At 44.5% G+C, this 19,940-nt stretch overlaps 1 protein-coding gene and 1 long non-coding RNA gene across 3 annotated transcripts; one reads left to right on the top strand and one right to left on the bottom strand.

Moving 5' to 3' along the window:
* Window positions 1-762: 762 nt before the first annotated feature.
* On the bottom strand, window positions 763-17,039 carry REST (RE1 silencing transcription factor). Of its 2 annotated transcripts, none has more exons than XM_065836467.2 (4): window positions 16,907-17,039; window positions 14,805-15,718; window positions 9,272-9,355; window positions 763-6,187 (listed from the first exon to the last, which is right to left on the bottom strand). In XM_065836467.2, exons 2-4 carry the CDS (start codon window positions 15,703-15,705, stop codon window positions 4,488-4,490), a joined length of 2,685 nt encoding a protein of 894 aa, XP_065692539.1. In that variant the 5' UTR covers window positions 15,706-15,718; window positions 16,907-17,039; the 3' UTR covers window positions 763-4,487. The 2 variants fall into 2 exon arrangements, with proteins under 2 accessions (XP_065692539.1, XP_065692540.1); XM_065836468.2 differs by having other exon boundaries at window positions 14,805-15,715.
* A 215-nt stretch (window positions 17,040-17,254) lies between these two features.
* On the top strand, window positions 17,255-19,940 carry LOC136100851 (uncharacterized). Its single transcript, XR_010651266.2, has 3 exons — window positions 17,255-17,773; window positions 18,252-18,413; window positions 19,654-19,940. It is a non-coding gene; the product is annotated as an uncharacterized lncRNA (long non-coding RNA).

Below are 19,940 nucleotides of genomic sequence, written 5' to 3'. Positions count from 1 at the left end.
AGCTGCATATCCAACTATGTTCACAAGCTCATCAAATGTCATTTTGCCATTTTCCCTTGGCAAATAGGAATTGTTCTGAATTAGCAGAAGTAAGAATGGCCAAGCACTAGAAGGCAGGTTAGCATCATGGGCTAATCCATCCCATTTTCAAAAAGGGCCAGACTGGCAGCGACGAAAAGTCACCCTTGCAGCTATACCAGGCTCCACAGCTCCCAAGGTATTTTCAATATCTATATAGACAGTAATGTAGCTATAGGGATGACGAGTGACAACATTTTTATACATCTACTGTTAATTCCTCAAATGAAGGAGCATCAGAGACCCTTTTGGAACGCAAGAGGAATTGCTGTCTGCATTACCTCTGAAACTCAAGGTTTAAATTCCACAGCTCCCATCAAGTTGCATTTCTTCTCACGTACCAAGGAATAGCTATCAGGCCTGTCCTGCCCAGTCACAAAGAGGCGCAGCATTAAGTTTGAACCTCCTCCATACACATTCATCTCCTCCCTGTGCGCTGCCCTCACTGAAGCAGGCAGGGAAATGAATACCATATGTTGAAATAAAAAAATAACATATTTCTGGAGCTGCTGCCCCTGTCTGCAGTCACGTCTGTGTGCACACACACAAGATCTACATACTGGCTCCCCGCACCATGCTGGCTTGAGGTCATGAAGAGCCTTGTCAATGATGCTTGCACTGCTCCTGCCTGTAGTCACAAACGGCTTCCACAGCCATTAATAAGTGGGACATAGAAGCTGCAAGTTCCTTAATAAAGTTTATTTAATCATAACTATGCTTAGGAAAATACACTTGGAAGGGTTAATATAATGCAATTTAGTTTAACTTTATACTACATTTTAGACAAAAGACTTCTTATACATGCTTTAGGTAAAAACAGGATGTACGGTCTGGCTAGTTTTACATCTATTACAACAGAAAAGACTGTCATGCACTACAGTAGAGAGAGCATGAAAAAAAATTACCTTTGGTTTAATTCAGAGAATACAAGTATTGCACTGTAAAAGCATCAAACATGGTGCAACTAAACATCATAAACATGTTTCCATGCCAGCTTACAAAAGTTTGTTAGCTAGTAACTTCAGAGTGGCGGGGAAATATATGTACACACAAAACAATCCTGTTAGCTATCTGGACTCTGTTAACATTGTACGCATGCCACATACCTACACAACTGACATTAAAGAAAACTCCTGAATTAGATTTAATACCTTTCAGCTACATTAAAGATGTTGAAATCAATTAAATCTGTTGAAATCAATGATACTACCATATCTCAAGTGGCCTGTCAGTTGTTAAACATTCTTCTTCCTTAAAGGACTAAAGTTCCAATCTAGATCGCCAAAATCCAGAAATAGCAATTACAATACCATGGATTATTAATGCCTAGCTACCCAATTCTAGACCGTGCCTCAGGGCAGTTACTTTGTGTGTATAGATTCATGCAGTAAAAGCCCGAAACACCACGTTGCTCAACCAAGGGCTGGCAGCCTTGGGCTATCGTTGTGCTAATCCTTCCAACCATGTGTCAAGAGGTTGAACACTCGTACAGGTATTATTGCCAAGAAACACAAAAAATGCTAGCATTGGCAAAACCAACACAAAATAATTTAAGAATATTGAAAAAGACTAAAAAGGTCTAATATTTTAGGTACATATAATGCATTACATCCTTGCTGCTTTACCAAAACATACTCCTAAACCTTAGGCTTATCAGGCAGAGAATTCCACCAGAGTTTTACACCAACATTAGGTATTTCAGGACATCGATGATGGGTTTCAGATAGAAAAAATAAACTTTTCTTCTTCTTAATCTGTTAATAACTTATTTTCGGTTTCTAATCTTGTGGTAAGAAACACTGTCGAACAGGACCTGACTGTCATCTTCAAAGAGTTCTTGTCAGATCAAGTATTGAAACCTTCACCACTTTCCAGAAATGTGCAGCACAGTACCTCAGAGAACCACATCTTTGTTTTCAACTCAGAGAGAGAGACTGAAAGTCAGTCAACACCATTGTTTTCATTTAAAAATATTTCAGAAAAATTATTTCATTTAAAAATATTTCAGAAAAATCATCAGGCCAGACCACAAGTTTATTTGAACATAGCTAAAGTCCTCGATGTCTCTCATAAGATGTCAAAGGCTCTTCGCAAGGATATGAAGGGAGCTATAAAACCTCTACACAGTACTGGAATTCCCAGCATCTGCTCACATCAATCACAAATTGTGACATTTATATATAAAAGAAATACTATTATGAAGAAAAAAATACATCTAATGCTATTACAACTGGTTGTTTAGGAAAACAATTCATCTAGGTTTATTTTCTTAATGTTTAACATAAATATAGTTGCAACTTGATCTTCAGTTGACAATGATTGTCGCAGCCAAGGTAAAGATTGAACACTAGCTAAGCAAACAAAAACTCACTATACATTATACAATTTATTTCTGCCACAAGGGATGCCTTCCCTCTCAAGTCTTTGGCCTCCTATTACCAATCTCTCCCAAAACCAGAAGCAATGTAGCATTGTTGCTCTCTATTCATTCAAGGTAGTGGGTTTGTTAGGAGAGGAAGATGATGTGCAGAGATGCAGGGTTTATTCCAGAGCTGACACTGAGAGCAAAGTGCTCTGGCAAATAGTGTCGGAGCTCGTCAGCTCCACTCTCCCAGTGACACCTGTCTCCAAATTTGCTTTTTTGAAGCTGACAACCAGAGCAGCTGCCCCCAACTGCTCCCACTGGAAAGGCGGCTCATGACAGTCAGGAGGCTGCACAGATGGGACTGGAGGGGTTTGCTTTTTTTCCCTGCTGGTTTGGATTTTGTTTACATTTTGCCACAGGCTGGCTATAAGCAGTCAGAATGCAATCCTTCTTGTGGTTGTGTGGGCCAGGAATTAAATTTGTTTCTAAACAAAAAAAACTCCTGGCGTGACATGTAGACCTGAGATGGCAATCTGATCACTTACGTGTTTCTCTGTGCATGGAAGCAGGGTGATTTTATTAAATGCCACTTGAATGAATAAGGAGCAGGAATTCCTACAGTTTTAATGGCAGGTTTGTTGCTTACCAGTTGATTTATCTTTATTTGTTTTTTTGGTGTGTGACATGCTAGATTTTGATGAACCGTACTTATATCAATGCTACTTTTGGGTTTTTTGTTTGTTTTTTAAGCTCATAAAGTTGGACTGCTGTCCATCACAGAAATTAAAAGGGAAGGGAAAAAAATCATCCAGACTTGCAGAATCTGCAGATCATTTCCATTAAAAGTGAGTATTTTCCTGTCTGATGATCCCAAATCACAAATCTGAATTTATTACTCTGTATGGGTACTAAAAATATCAGAAGTGGCAGTTCCATGACAAAAATTAGCATAGAATAGTGTTTTGAAATTGCATGGGTAACCTTTTCCACAAGAGCTATACAATTTTAAAGCTGGTCAAAAATACATAGCCAAGCACTTCATAATTACAGCAACTTCATGCACAACTAGCAATACCCCAACAAGAAAAACTGCAGTAAAGAGCATCACAGAAAACTGTCATAGGAAACTGTCACATGGTAAGCAACAAATCTGAACGTTTCCAAGTAAAAAAACTTACACAAACAAAACCAAACATGCATATATAAAGTGTACATGTACTGCACAAGCGCTATTCCTAATGGATTAAACTGCATAGGTAAAAATAAAAAACAATGTGCAATATTTAAGCCCTTAAAGCACAATAAAAAAAAAAAAGCAGAAATTAAAAATAACAAACTTGCTCCCCCACAACAAATCCAATTACATATCCTAGTCATTAAGATATTAATCAAGACAGAAGTTCTCCAATCAAAAGTTGGAAGGACTACTCCCAGATTTTGGCTCACCATTCATGCTTAGGGGATCTGAAATGTATGTTCACAATTATAATTATCTTAAACAGTTATGTTCATCATTAGCCAACTTTGATTTGTTTTACAAAGTGCTCTTTTATGTAGTAGAAGCTATCTTTCTGGTAGAAAATCATCAAGTAGTTTAACACTTTGAACATCAAGACACATCAAGAATTAAAAAAAAAGGGGGAAGAAGGGAGAGGAGGAGTTGGCTGCTAGAAAAGAAGGTAACTAATGCCAATGGCTCTATAAACATCCAGCTTGTGTATAGGTAGCTACAGTCTTGTTCCTAAAACTCGGTTTATGAAAGAATTGCATAAGCTAATAGCCTAGAAGCTTACACTGACTTTACAGGACACAGCCTCATACACCCTACCTGCCTTCTCTAGTTCAGAGTTCCAATAGTTAGTGAGCTCACCGTTACACAGTAAGTTGTCAAAAAATATTTTCAACTTAAAAAAAAATAATCAAAAAACCAATACAGACAATAAAGCAAATTGTACTTAAAAAAAAAACCTAATAAATCTACAAAACCTGTACATAAGCTGTATAAGATCTTACAGAAGAAGATTCCCCCAAACCACAGCTATTTCTACTCCTGCCCTTTTGTTGCCTTCTCAAGATAATAGACATTGACTAAGTGGCGATTGAGGTGCTTGCTGTATTCACCTTCCTTTTTAAATGAGCGGTCACAAAAAATGCACACATAGTTCTCCCTGACCACTGTGGTGTCTGCAGTTCCTTGTGACTTCTTTGGACTTGTCTCCTCTTGTACGGAGCGAGTGCCATTTAAACCCGAGTCATCACTTCCTTCTGATATGTTGTCACTTATGTCACTGCCTTCGTGGCTGTGGATGCCCTCATCCTCATCTATTTCCTGAGATTCATTCACTGCTGTGTTATCTGGAGATGATAAGGTCAGAGCTACTTTAGGGCTCTGCGTACACCCTTCTGGGGTTGCAGGTGCTGACACAGCATCCCCCGTGGGCTCTGTCGCTGGCAGGCACATCTTGGTCAGGTCCATCGGGTCCGAGTGACCCACAGTTTCTGCCACATGGGTTTCCTCTGGCTCCCGCTCAGGCACCAGATCTGGTACCACATTGATGGGCACATACAAGCTTTTTTCAGAAGACACTGCATGGGAAGACTCCTCAGAGCGAGCGTCTTCCCCTCTGTCTGTCTTTCTCTCCTCATTTTCACCAACAGTGCCTACACTCTCCCCTGCAGCAGCAGGCATTTCTTGGTCCTCTACCTCAGCTCCTGTGCTTGTATCCAGAGCTGTCAGACAAAGCTGCCCTGGGTCTTGTGTGCAGCTTCCTTTGGGATGGGTGCTCTCACCCTTGAGCGCAAGGCCACCTCCGTTGTTTAACACCACGGTGTCAGTGGCATCTTGCTCCTTCTCGTTGCTGCCCTCAGTCTCAGGCTTCATGCTTCCATCCTCTTCTGTGGTAGGACACTCATCTGGCATCTCCTCGTCTTCAATCTTCTCCTGATTGAGTTTACTGCTTTTTTTACTGTGCTTATTTTTCAGAGCTTTCTTTTTTCTGTTTTTCTTGAGGCAAAAATTTTGCTTTTTAGGCTCCTCCTCTGGTACAACATCACTTTTCTGAGTTTCCTGGCAGTTTCTGTGTTTAGTTTCCGCTTTCTTTTTCCTTTTTGTTACTGCTGAGGTATCATTTGCAGGCTCTTGCTTTGAGGAAGTTACTTCAGCCTCTGCCTTTCTTTTGATCTTCTTTGTTTTACATGTTTTCTCAGTATTTTTCTCAGTTTTAATATCCACCTCATTGTTTTCTGAAGCCGATTTCCGACTTCTGGTTGTCACCTGGCCTGCAGAAACATTGCTCGTTGGCTTCTTTTCCCTTGCTGAATAATCTTTTTTCTCCACTTTCACAATTTTCTCAGTTTTCTTTGCAGCTGAATCCCCTTTCATTTGTTCCTTTTCCACTTTGTCATTACTACTTTCAGAAAAGTCAGCTTCACTCTTTTTAGTCCGTAGCTTCACCTTTGAAACATCCATGGTAATATCAGAACAATCCGGATGCCTGGATTTGATGTGATACTGCAGGTTGCATTTTTTAGATGCTGCGTAATCACAAACAGGACAGAGAAACTGGCGCGGATTGATGTGGAGCTCAACGTGCTTCTTGAAATTGCTGCGGTCAGCTGTTTTGTAGTCACAGTGTGGGCAAGTCAGAGGCTTCGGCCCATTGTGAACCTGCCTTGCGTGACGAGTTACTTCATGTTGGTTTGAGGCCACATAGCTGCACTGATCACATTTGAATGGCTTCTCACCTAAGGAAGGAAGGGCGGAAGGGAATGATGGTGATTATTAAGCATGGGAGGTGGGGGAGAAATCACTTCCTGCTAATACAGCTACAGAAATATGAAACTCAAAAAAGAAAAAATTATCCATGCGCCTCTAAAATAAAGTAAAATCAACATAAGAAACTCACAAGTCACAAACACATTCACAGGACACCAAAAACAAAATACAAAAAAGAGAGAAGGGGCAAGGGTTGGGAGGAAGGGGATCCAAAACCAAACAAGCAGTAACAACATCACAAGTTCTGGCTATGCATACATACCGGCAGAGATCTCTCTACAGTAATATTAGCAAATGGAATCCATACCAAACTGGTCCATTGAATGCATTGTAGAAAAATGGAAATGTTAACATTTGATGAATAGCAGTTTCACACAAACTTTTCAAAAAAGTCCAACTTTACACAGATTTAGCATACTTCACGTTTGCATTGAAAAGGAAATAAGGGGAAAAAAGCTATCAAAAAGCAAAGCATGTGAAAGGGACGCACTGCTCAGATTATGTTTGCCTCTCTCTGGTAATTTGGTTCACTGTTCTAGCGTCTCAAACACATGACGCACTGGCTGCAGGCTACCCTTGGCAAGCCAAGAAGATGGAGTCCAAAGCCATCATGTTACTACTGAAATCTGCGCTTACAGTTTTGCAATGATTCTTGCAGAAGTGTTCCTGAAATGTTCTGTTTAGTGCATGCCATTGCAGCAGAAGAGGCTTTCCATTTACACATCAAAGTAAACAGGAAAAACGCTTCTACTGCAACAACTCAAAACCAGAAATACTTTGAGAACATCTCATCTGTGCATGTGCAAATTCAGCCTAAGAATTTGGGACGCTCCTGCACTCTGAACCAGCATCTCAAAACTGACCTGCAGAACTAATGCGTGTCACTTTTTAAGTAGGTTGTAAATCCATTCCAGCCCCTTCTGCTCATGGTATAACAGTACTTCTCCCAGCCCTGCACCCCACTGCCCCGACGCTGCCCATACTCCTGCTGCTCCTCTGCAAGCGCAACTCAGGAGGCAAGAGCAGCCTGCAATAAAGATCACTGTGCAAGAAGTCACTGTGACTGTGGTGTTTGTGTGGCTGCCACATGTCTGATCTGATGCCCCTACAAACTCTACAAAAGGCTGTGCTGCCTCCCTGGCAGGAAGGATGGGGACACTTGTTTAAGAGTCTAGATCACTTAATGTTGGGCTGCAGCACCTCTTTTATTATTTAAAGAAGGGCTACTTTGATCTTTGATCTATATTCTTTCCTTCTTTCCTTTTTTCCCCTTCACTTCCTGGCAAACTTTTCCACAAGTTTGCATTTGATGTGCTTCACTAGTCATCTCACAAATATGGACATTATTGCCTACACTTCAAAGAACAGTTCCACGTTAGGTAGAGCAAGGACAAGAACAGACTATCTCTTACATGCACTTGAACAAGCACAGAGTGTTCAGAGGTGAAATGGGGTAACTCAGAGGTCGTATGTGTAGAGTTTGTGTTTATTACTTCTACTAAATCCAGGGGTTTTGTTGCACAGTGGAAAGATGTGCACCAAGATGGCTAAGAATACAGCTGCAGCTGTGAAGTACGCTCTTAAACCACTGTTGTTCCCTGTCTGACATTTGAAGAAAGCTCCAGCACCAGTTTGCCTTAAAAGGCCAGCCTGTGAACTGCAGGAGTCCAGAAATTGCCCCAGAAAAGGTTCAGCTGCCTGGGTAATGTGGAAAGACATGCAACAGAAGTTACAGTGGCTATTAATAAAACAGCCCTGATAGCAAGAGTCCCATGTCCACTGTCATGTCTGTCAGCACAGCTCCCTGCTTCCTGCCCAGACTTTTAAGGGCCAAGGGCAGACCCCACTCCTCATCTCCTTTGGATCTGAGACTTCCTTGCACAGACAAGGGGAGAATAAGATGTTCATGAAACGGTTTCCAGGCTCAATATTGACCACACCATTTGCAAATTCAAATTTAGCCCAGAGATTTAGCCAAAAATTATTTTTGTTTCTGGAAGCAGAATATTTCATTCACAAAACTCTCAAACAAAAATACGGGCATGTCATTTTAAAGCTGGCTATTTTTAATGGGTCTTAAAATCCCCTCCACTACAGTTAAAATTGCCTGCCTTCGGTTACAATTAAAAGCCTCATCTATTGAAACTGAAAGAATTACAGTTCAGAAGACTTTGACTACTGTTTGCTAGGATTAGGAATTCATCTAGGTCTGGTCAATTCAGGTATTAGCAGATCAAAAGCACAGGCTGAGATTGACCTGAGCTCCCCTAGGTGGGTCACAAAGGACAACTGTGCTTGTTTTTAACACGTCTATGCTATTACAACTCACAAAAATGCTATTAATTCATTCAAGAAGAGATTCACAAGAAAACAGGAGATGTTTGTAACACCACAACTTATGACCAGTAATGGGAAATAAAGGCTAGTGAAAACTGCTAGTTTCACTTTTAGTGCCACAACACTGAGTCTCTCATGAATACCCTCTGAGTTTGCTTTTTTCCCCTGTGTCTCCGTGTCATAAGCAGATACCATGTTGCACCTTTCTGTAGTACTAAGCAAAAGTTAAGGCTTCCCTCGGAACTCCTGGATGAGATGAGACTGCAGACATTACACAGGAGACTCTCAGCTGATCAGAATTTTTCCAGATTCATTGATTTGAACTGAGTTATGGCAGCAGACAGAAGACAAGAATCTGCTCCTGTATCATCACAATGCTGCACGAGGACTACTAGGGCAGCTGTGTGAACCTCAGAACACATCTTGGAGAGTAAAAGGGAAAGAAGAATATATATTCCCCTGTTATCACTTTCATTAATGACACTTAGCATTTCCTTACCAGATATAGACAACCTTCCCTGTTAAAACAGGAGCTAAAGCTCAGGCCATACTGGATGACATCTCAGACAGAACTGGGCAGCCTGCAATAAGTGGCCCTCCTTGAGCAGGAGGGATGAACCAGATGACTTCCAGAGGTCCCTTCCATCCTCCACCATGCTGTGATTCTGTGAACCACCCCCTTTTCCTGAGCCATGCTGCTGCTGCCCCTTACCAACCTGAGTGGGTGCGCATGTGCCTGGTTAAATGGGTCTTCTGAGAGCTGGAATAAGGACACATAGCACATTGATAGGGTCGCTCCCCTGCAAAAACAAACAGCAAATTAGTTACTGAAACACAGCTGATTCCCAAACTTGGTTACCAAGTCATACATGTGAGGCTGCCACAGATCCCCAAGTTGTACGAAGGGCACATTATCTCACAGCAAAGGGACAGTCAGAAGTATATGCCTAAGCTGGACCAGTGCAATGCGTCATCCCTTATGAATGAGGGTAGTGAAGGGGCAGAATATGAGAGGCACATCCGCATGTCCACCTAGGGTCAGACGGTAACCTCAGGCAAAAGGTGATGAGGACAGCCACCTTTAGCAAGCCCTGCGCCACCGAAGCTGACCTTCCTACAGTATTTTCTCCCAGCACACTGAAGATGCACCAAAGATACAGACCCCTTAAGAAACCAGTTATGTTCTTGGTTCATGTTACACCTTATCTGAAACTTCCATGTTTAATTTGGGTTACAATGGGGAACAACTAACCATTCAGTGTAGACCTGCACTTGCCAGAACAAAAGTGCAGATAGAGACTTGTTCCCTATTTCCAAAATTCTACTGGCAGTGTGAGATGAGCTTGGAGCATGAAAAAGCATGGTGCCCTGCTCAGTGAAACAATGCTACCAGCAAAAACCCTAGTGTAGCCACAGTATTTATTTTGAAGACTGAAATCCCCCTGCCTGCAGAGTTATTGTTTCTGGAGAACTAATGGAAACTAACCTGTCATAAATTAAGACTCCACAAGGGACCGTTAGCTTGTGTAACTACCAGTACAATGATAACTGAAAATCCTTTACAAGTGAAGACAAGCCCCAAATAAACGCAGACAGTTTCAGAATTAGTATCTGTTAGGCAGGTCCTGATAAGCACAAGGGGTGTTTGCCCCAAGCTGCCAGCACAGCCAGACACTAGGCTGCCTTGTCTCAACTACATGTTGTAAAAACGTTTTTTAGCCTCGGATGGATACCCCCAACAGAAGAGAGAAGCGAAGTTGGGAAGGGACGAGTAAGTTACTTGGTTGTAGTATTTATTGGTTGCAGTATTTATTCAAGTCATAGGTGGAATTTCACCGCAGTATTTTGCTACATCAGTTGAAGCATACAACAAACGTGCTTTCCAAATCACTCAGACCTGGACATCAGCAAAAGCTCCGGATACAGGCCATTTGTTCACTTTCAGAGGCATATCTATCTGCAGCAGCAAAGACCTTCATCTGCCAGCTTGTGATGGGAGGCTCCACTGCAGGCCTTTGCCAAAACAGCAGTAGAAGTGGTCTTTGTAATGCAGACTAATCCCACATTTCTTCCTCCCATCAAACATTTAGACTATTGTTTTGTAGTAGCTCAGCAGTTTAAAGGTAAATTCACCCTAACAATCATACCCTCCCTCCCCTTCCAGTTAAAAAAAAGGTAGGAGATTGGTGCAATACACACAATAAGATTAAGTAATGTACAAGGGAGGGGTAGGCCTTTTGTTATAAATAAATGGGGTTTGTTTTCAAATGACTCCTTACAGTCTGAAAATATGTGACTAAAGGTCCTGGAATATTCAGTCCTGTCTTCTTCCCATTACCTGAAATTTCCTATCTTTAAAAGTTACCTACAATGTTAGGAATGTGGAAGAGGCTTTCTTTCAGGTGTTTTATATAGGGCATAGCAACAAAACATACTAGATTTAAAGTATGATGAATGCAACTAATTTAAAATGTGTTACTGTCACTTGAGAATTAAATGCCTGACTACATTGCAAAGGCTGTTCTATAAAATGCTATTCTCCAAAGGACTTTTATTGTAATTTTACAGGCTCGTTACATGCAAAAAAAGCCACCAAAAAACCTCTCCACAAGACACTTAAAGAATAAGCCCCAAACTAGCAAAAGTTTAAGCATACACTCAGTTCTATGCAAATGAACAGGCAGACCCATATCAGTGAACAAGTTTCTGATCACCTCTTTATAAAGTTTTCTTGTAATGATATTAGAAGTTCTGTCTGCTTGAAACAAAACTGTTTCCATCGAACTTCCAACACAGTGGCAAGCAAGAAAGATGCCCTATGAAAACCTAAATTAAAAAAAAAAAAAGGCAGCCCAAAGTTAGGCACTGAACACTGGCACTGCCTGAAGTCGACGTCTTAGATATAGCCCTGCAGATGATTTTCAATTAAGTTTTCTAGAAATTGCTTCTAACAAGTAAAATGGAAAAATTGAGAACAATGCTGCACCGTCTTCCACGTAGTACAGTTCCAGGATCAGCAGTGTGGATAGCTGATGGGATAAATCAAGTCAAAACTTGGTCTAACATGTCTAATGAGCGCATACAAGTCTAGGTAGATCTGTCCCTGACACAAAGGGTCCTTTCTGCCCCATTAGCAAGTGAAGGGATGGCCCTAAATATCTCCAGCCACCCCCTTCTGGGCAGCAGACAAGCTCTTCCAGGTGTAGGTCTCCCAGCTGACAAGCTTATGACCGTCTGCAGGGTCCTTAAATCACCCCTCTGCACAAGGTCCCTCAGATTTGTCAGCAGCCTGCCACACAAGCACTGTCATAAGCTTCAAGTATCTTCCAAGGTGGTTTCATGGACACCTCCTTTCCAACATAGATGGGTGCAACAGGCAAGCAGACAACCTCTGCCTGCCCTCCCATGGTCCCCAAACCTGCAAGGATGGGTATTTCTCCCACCATGCAAGGTACTAGCAGGCAGCCCCCTCCCTGTTCCTGGCCATATGCTCTGGCAGTTCTGTGTGTCTTTAGGAACTTGATTCAGTTCACTAACCAGCAGAAAACCAACCTGGGGGAGAGGAAAGGAATGTATTACTGCCATTTTAGTGAGCTAAATCAAACCAGTCCCAGGATATGGGGAGAAAGCTGAGACAGCCTTCTTCCAGTAGCAGCGGTGCAGCATTTGATCCTGCGAAACTGCGCGCTGTGCAGAGTCAGTGTTTCAGAAAACTGGAAGGCTCAAACACAGCAGAATCCAATTATCCACAAGGAGGCATCTTCCCACACAGAAAAAGGCAGATGAAGTACAAAAAATAGAAGAAAGAAAAAAGTATCTATGCGAAGTTATTTAACCTATTCACAATCAGGAAACCAAAGAAACAAACCATTCCAACTTTCTTCTTAACATTCCAGAACAGGAATAAAATGCAGTATGTATGCATCCCTCTCATCTTTTTTCAACAATTATTTTTCTTAAGTTTTAAATGAAAACTAAAGATATTTTAGTATTATTCAGACAGTTTTTATTAAATTCAGTACTGTTATATGTTAACAGTCTTGAAATACTTTTGACTATAAAATATCTGTGGTGTCTTTTTTTTTTTTTTTTGGGGGGGGTGTGTTTGTTTGGGGATCGTGTGCTGTGGTTTTGTGGGTTTTTTAAGGTAAATGATTACACATTAATACCAGCAGTAACATTTAGCCTGGTGTATATATATACCTGCCAGTAGTTTACTCATTCTTCTAATACTCTTCCTTTAGCTTTAACACTCTACCCCACAAAATCAATGTTACTGCAAACAAGGCATATTCTTAAATGAGTCCACTAACATGCAAAAGATTTTTATCAAGCGAGAACCAGCTGAAAGATTGTAACTTTTTACTTGAGAGGTAGCAAAGAAACAACTACCAGAATGGACTAAAAAATGCTGAAATCAAAATCACTCATTTCAGCTTAACTGAAATAACAAAAAGACAAGGCAAACTGGAGAACCAATAACCTTGATTGCACTGCTATTTTTAAAGGAGAAAAGAGGAACTGGACAATATCCTCCATAGCTTAACAGGATTGATTTTTCTAAAAAAAAATTAATATAGCTCACTGATAAATTGGTCAAATGCAGTTATAACAGAGCACATCCTAAGCAAACATGCTTTCATGGTTAGCTCCTGTAGAACTCAACAAGAGCTTTCAGAGATCAGAGGAGGGACCTAATGCCATGTACAAACACAAGCAAGGATGAAATTAAAGTCGAGACAAATGTAAAACAGTCAGGTACCACAGCACGGGCTCACATTTAGTCATGAGTTCCCCAGATGATTTATTTAGCTTTCTCCTATTATTTTGTTATTTTTAGCTTGTCTCTTTCCTGTTATCTCTCACAACACACACAAAGAAAAAAACCCAGTGGATAAACCACACCATTTTCCTACCACCACTCACAAATTTTTAAACTGACTGCATCCTCTACACAACAGCATGTGGCTATTATTAAGAGAAGAATATGTCTTAACATACTAAAAATCCCAGCAGACCTTTCCAACCCCCTCAAAGCAGATACTAAAGATGCCAAACACAAACTTCTGCACGGTTGAGCTCAAGCCCAGCCCAGAGGCAGTCAGAGTCCAGCCATCCCCTTCCAGATGGCTGCAGACAACTGAACTGAAGCCTCCAAACCATTCATGTCACTGCTGTGACAGAACATAACTTCAAAGGAGAAATTCCCCAGTGTTTTGCACAGCCTACAATAAAGGGGAACTGAGTCAGGTCAGCACGCTAGAGGATGGTTAGCAAGCGGGCCCTCTCCTCAAAAGCCCTGTCAAGGTAGAAAGAAAAGCTTCTGAGAAGCTGCAAGAAAGGTCTGAACTGCCCTCGCACTTCCACAAAACGGATCAGGAGGCAAAGCAACTGTATCTCCCTGCCCAAAGAGGCAAGAAGGCTACAACGAGGCAGCTGTACTGGTCCCTTGCCAGTTTTTGCCTTGGGCTACAGAAGAGTCTCAAGGTGGGCTACACTGTGGGACTCCCCATGCAAGAGGCTGGTGATTCCTAAATCACCTACAGCCCCAGCTCACCTGATGGCAGCAACACTGACTGTCCTCCGATTCCACGTGGTATAAATCAGAGTAGAAAGGGGCCTCTCACGCTTTTCCTTGAGGTTACAAACTGACATCAGGAGAAGACGGGAAATCAGGCAAGACTCCCTCGAGGGCTTTCTACAGGCCAAGAGAAGTATGTGTCTACTTCTGGCTACTGCAATGATGCAGACCTTAGAAAAAAATGAGGCCCCTGTATATTAAGAGAAATTCATTCACTAGAAACATTCACTACTGATTTTGTAGATGCTGGAGGGCTCCTTCACATGTGCCTATCAGCTCTTTCTCCTCCTTAATTACCACTTAGTCAGGTTTCACCTCAGCGCGAAGGCACCATTTTCAAAATCACATATGTGGCACCTTTTGTCAACCTGCTTGCTTTGTTTTTACAGTACATCAGGTTTTCTTATTATAGAGCCTGATAATCATCACAGGCACACTTTGTCATGTACTCTTAAAAAAATTAGGTCCTCTTGGAACCCTGAAAGATTTTCTCAGTCCTCTAGGACTACAGACTGGAGCTCAAACCAAATCCACACTTCTACGGTAGCACAAAGACAAGAGAGTGCAGAATTTTATTGGAGTGGAACGAACTCTGCTCTCAGCTTGCTTCGTTCATCAGTTTCCCAGCACTCTTATCACGCCTAAATAAAAAAATTTGAAAGACTCACCTGTGTGAGTTCGAATATGTTGAATATAATTGTTCTTCCTGTCTGAAAAATAGGAGCATTGTGAGCAGGTATATACTTTCCGGGGAAAATGATTTCTTAGGTGTTTCTTCCAGTGATATTCACTGACAGTAGTATAAGTGCATATGGTACACTTGTAGACTCTCTCATTTTCCCCTGCTTTGTTGTGGTGCTTCAAGTGAGCCAGATAGTGATCATATCTGTTAGTGTTATACCCGCAACGATCACAACGGATTGGGCCCTTAGAGAAATCCACCTCTTCTGCAGTGCAAGAATCAGACTCCTTCACCTGGGCTTGCTTTTCTGCATTTTCTTCCACAAAGAATTTCTTAGCACTGTGAACCCTGATATGATGCACAAACTCCTTTTCAGACTCTGCCTCATACTGGCAAGGCTTACAACGGAACGGTTTGCTCTTCGAGCTCTTACACTTGTCCTCTGTGCTTTCTGGAGTACCTGGTGCTTCCAATGAGATGTCTTTATCCACACTGGGAGTTTTAGGAGGGGAGCAAGCAGCTGGACCTTGGGTTTCTATATTAGGAACTTCAAGAGAGCTTAATTCCTCATTTTCAGGTGCCTCGCAGTCACTCTCTGCAGCCTGGGTATCTTCCATACCCTCTCCGTCGCTGTCTGAGAAGTTGCTGTCCCCCACTGTTGTCAGTTCTGCCATTTGTCTCTCTTCTCCAACCAGGTAATCACAACAGTTACCATTGACTTCTCCTGTCAAGGCCACATTTGCCAACATAATGAGCTGAGGAGCTGCCAGCTCAGCTTTAGAAAGGTCATGCAAGTCATACATATCACTGGACAGTCCCATACCAATATTAGCACTGCCAGGAAAGAGGTTGTTCCCACCAGACTGTCCCAGCACTTGAGTTGCCATGTCAGTAATTCTGCTGGAAGAGAAAAGGAACACCCATAAGCACAGGAGTTGCAGAAAAGCCTCTTCTGCTTTGTGCTGTCCAAGCAGTCGTCCAGTTAACACCACAAAATTCAACCTCTTTGAGGAGGCATTGGGGCAGCGGGAGGTAGAACCCGGGGTGAGCCACTTCTCTGCTACCAAAGACCACGCTCAGCCCCAGAGGGCAGGCGGGGGGTCCCTTTGCTCTCCCAAAAGGGCTGTGTGGTTCCACTCTACGTGTGCTGCAGGATCCCACCGGGTGGAGGCCGGGCCGGGGGCACTGACAGCGGGGTCCAACGGGGCCCAGGCCGGGCTACATGCCGCCGAGTGCCCCCGCCGGGCCGCGCCGGCTCCGCCATGTCAGACACCGGGGGAAGCGAAGGGGCCCGCGGTGGGTGCTGAGACCGCCGGGCCCCGCCAAGGGCCCCCGTCCGGCTGCCGAAGGGACCCCGCCGAGCCCGAGGCCGTCAACAAAAGGGGGCGGCTCAGCCCGGCCGCCGGCCCCCCCGCGGACCGGCGCACATCCGCCAGGGGAGGCGGGGGAGGTGGCCGGGGGAGCCTGGCCGGGCCGTGCCCCCGCTGCAGCCGCCCTCCCTCTTTGCCAGGCATGCGGCCATTTTCTGCCTGCCCACACAAAGCGGCCCTCCCCGCGCCGCCCGCCGCCGCTCCCGGCTCGCCCGCCACGGCCGGGGGGCCTGGCCGGGCACGGCCGACCCACCGCTGCCCCTGCCGCCGGCTCGCGAGGACGGGAGGCGAGGGCTCAGCTCCCTCCTCGCCTCCGCGACGGGCAGGAGTGGGGGAAGCGGCTCGGTACCGGCAAGGTCTCGGCGGCCCGCACCCAGCCGGTGCCCGGCGACGGGAGGGCGAGCAGTCCCCCAGGCCTCCGCCCTGGCCCACGGCCTGGGGCTGCGCTCGGCCCTGCCCGGCCCGGCGCGGCCGGCGGCGGTATCGCCTTCCGGCGGCGACGAGGCCCGGCGAGCGCCCCCGCGGCCGGCGCGGCGCAGGCGGCGGCTCCTTAGCCGTGGTGCTGATCCCCCCGCGGCCCGGCCCGCCCCGCCGGGCCCGGCCGCCCCCACCCGTCCGCCGGCCGCAGATCAGCCCTGGACAGCGCCTCTCGCCCGCCCGGCCCGGCCCCACTCCCCCCTCCCCCGGGCCCGGGTTCCGCCGGACCCGCCGCACTCACCGGCGGCGCGGGGCCGCCCGGCCGCGCGTCTGCTGCGGGGCGCGGGGCGGTGCGCGCGGGGCAGGGGCGCGCGCGAGGCTGGGAGGCGCTGCTAGCGGCGGCGGCGCGGCGGGAGGCGCCGCGCATTCCAGCACACAGCACAGCACAGCACGCAGCGCAGCGCGCAGCGGCGGCACCGCCCCACCAGCCCCGCCCGCCCCCATCGGCGCCGCGCGCCCCGCCCCGCCCCCGGCCGCGAGCTGGGGCGGGGGGACGGTGCAGGAGGGTCCGGGGCCAGGGGGTCCACCCGAGTGTAGCGGGCGGCGGGGGCAGCGGCAGCGCTGGGGGCATCGGGGCGCAGGGGTCACGCGGGAAGTGGGCCCGGGAGGGCGAATGCATCCGCGGCTTCCTGGCCATTCTTTTCTTTTGGGCACTCACGTGGCTCCTTGATGTTAGTATCTGAAAAGTCACCTTGGGCCTGAAATCCTTCAGGTTGAGAAGACTTGTAAATCTCAAACCTTTCAGCGAGACCCATGTCCATAGTGATCTGACATCACTGGGAGGCTACAAAAAAACCTCACCTTGTTTCATCCAGGCAACTCTGAAGTGAGCAGTGCTGCACCTCCAGGTGTTAGGGACAGAGATGAGGGCAGGCAGCCTGGCTGGCAAAGCAGAAACTGGGGAAAGCAAGTTTTTTTTTTCCTACATATAAAAGTAATCAGAGAATTCAAACTACACTGGGAATCGTTGAAGGAGCATAAAGATATTTTGTCAGATATTTAAATGGGGAATCTAAGAGGCATTGCTGGTCTGTTCCTGTTTAGTCTGTATCTCAAATGCTGAGATTTTAGGACTCGCCCCAAAGTGCGATGAATACACTTGGAGATGGTGAGTAACAGCCTTCCTGGCCCGGGAAGTTTGGGGTGCACAGGACAGGCCTTGCCACCCCTCCCCTTGCCAATCCATCTGTGACAGGCATGCGCCATTATCTGTCAGTTTAAAACACCGTCTTGAGTCAGCTCTTTGTGTCATTTTTTCAGTGTCTGATGAAGACCTGTGGTGATTTGGGTTTTATGCTGCAGGGATTTTTTTCAGGAAAATGTAAAAGTGGATTCTCACACTACTTCAGTGCTTTCTTAACTATAACGTGGCATGTCTAGCTTTCAGAAAGCTTCTGAGTAAAACTTAGCAAAGTATATAAATAAGCTAACAACCTTTCTTTCAAAAAGGCTTCATTCTCTAAGTTGTTTTAAAGGAGTTTTGATCTTTCCCACCTCTTTTGAAAAAAAATATAAACACCCTTTACAGTTTACATTTCTAGAAGAGTTTCCTCATTGTATAATTTTCTTTTTATTTTTTCTATAAGATTAATTCATCAGCTGTTACAGAAATGCCAACTGCACTTGCAAATCTTCCCAACTGGCCCTACTTATGTATTCCTGGTTCCCAAGGGCAAGCTCCTTTCTCTAGCCCCCATATACACCTGCCTGTGATTTTCTTCATCCAGAAGAGGAACTCTGTAATACAGGTAGGTTATTACATGGATTTATACATATTTGTATTTGTTATGTATTTATTAATATTTGAAAGAGGTTGCCCTAAAATCTTCAGCCAAGTTTCCTTACCAAAGCATCATGCTCTTGCAACCTCTGTGTGTCTTTCCCCCTCCTTCACTGCTCTCAGAATAATTTCCCCCAGTTTGGAGTGGTGTGCCTGGACCACAGCTGTACTGGGATATTAGCACAGGCTACAGCTCTGAGCCACTCTTCAGGCAGGGGAACTTGAGCGCGTGGGAGGACAGATTCACATCAAAGCTTTGCCTTTCCAAAAGATACAGATGTGACTGACTCAGACTACTTGGCCCTGAAAAATCTAACCCAACTTTCAGTCCAGCTTCCGTAAGTTGTTTCAACATTGCCACTGTCTACCCCTGTTCCTGAAGACCTTGCCTTATTCGCAGACAGCTCTTTGCGCAATGCTCTCCTTATCCCAGCCCAACACAAAAGATGCACTCCCTGGTGAAAAGCTCCTTTGAGCCCTAAGCTGAACCATTGCCCTTAAGACAAGTCTGAGCCATTCATAAACCCCCTTAAGTCTGGCGGCTGCCCTGTCAGATTTATAGGTTAAAATTCAAGTTACACCACTCCTTAGCTGTGCCAGCAGTCAAGTGGTGTTAGTTCTCCATTGCTTTCCAAAAAATTCCACATGTGCACCCCAAGAAATCTTACTGGAACACGGAAGTGGCTACAGCAATTATTTTGCGGTCAGGATGCTTTTGAGCAGCTTGAATGTAAATAATTCTGCAGTCAATATGTCTCCTGAAAGAAATGATCCACATGAAAGCCTCTAATGTCTGCACAAAAATGTGATAGTAAATAAAAACTTCTGCCAAAACAAGAAACTTGACGTTAACACTAAGATGGATTGTTTCCATTCTGGATCAGCTGGGGAGCCGGGAGTTGAAGTTGCATTTGTAATAGAAAGCATACTTCAGTATTAACATCCACACACAGACGCTGCATTTAGAACTGTTAAAGCATTTTACATGACTTGAGGTTCCTAAGGGAACTTAGGTTCTTTCCTTTCCGTAGAGTTTCACAATTGGATTTGACACAACCCTTTTAGGATCATTCCCTGGAAGCATTATTTCTTTTTACCATCTGGTTTTTCTCATCTGTTTTGTTGTTGTTGTTTTTTTGTTTTAGTGACCAGATTGCTTGGGCTTCCTTGAAAGCACCAGTATTCATGTTATCTCTTTTGTCTTTCAGAAACCAGCCTGGCCAGATTTCTCAGCTTTTGTACTCTGCAAATATGCCAATTTGCTACAACTGTCTATGTTAATGTTGTAAAATGTGGTTATGGTTCCAGTGTTCTAAAAAACTTAAATATTAATTGTTTCATTGGCAGGAAAATAGACCCTACAAGCATTTGCTTTAAAAATACAATGTAGGCTCTGCTGAATTTCTAATAAGCTATTCAGAGCCTCAGACAACATACACACTTTGCAGGATTGTGCTCTGAGTGGACTCCCTTTTGGTGCTAGTGGAGAAAAACA

This window comes from Patagioenas fasciata, chromosome 4 (genome assembly GCF_037038585.1).
Source record: "Patagioenas fasciata isolate bPatFas1 chromosome 4, bPatFas1.hap1, whole genome shotgun sequence".
Taxonomy (NCBI): domain Eukaryota; kingdom Metazoa; phylum Chordata; class Aves; order Columbiformes; family Columbidae; genus Patagioenas; species Patagioenas fasciata.
The sequence above is the reverse complement of the archived record's forward strand: the minus strand, read 5'-3'. Positions and strand labels throughout refer to the sequence as shown.

Excerpts from the sequence above, each read along its gene's own strand:
- REST (XM_065836467.2), bottom strand. The coding sequence starts at position 15,705 with ATGGCAACTCAAGTGCTGGGACAGTCTGGTGGGAACAACCTCTTTCCT. Across the intron at positions 9,356-14,804 it reads ACATATTCGAACTCACACAG|GGGAGCGACCCTATCAATGT; the intron begins GTGAGTCTTTCA and ends TTGTTTTTGCAG. Across the intron at positions 6,188-9,271 it reads GCACATGCGCACCCACTCAG|GTGAGAAGCCATTCAAATGT; the intron begins GTTGGTAAGGGG and ends TTCCTTCCTTAG.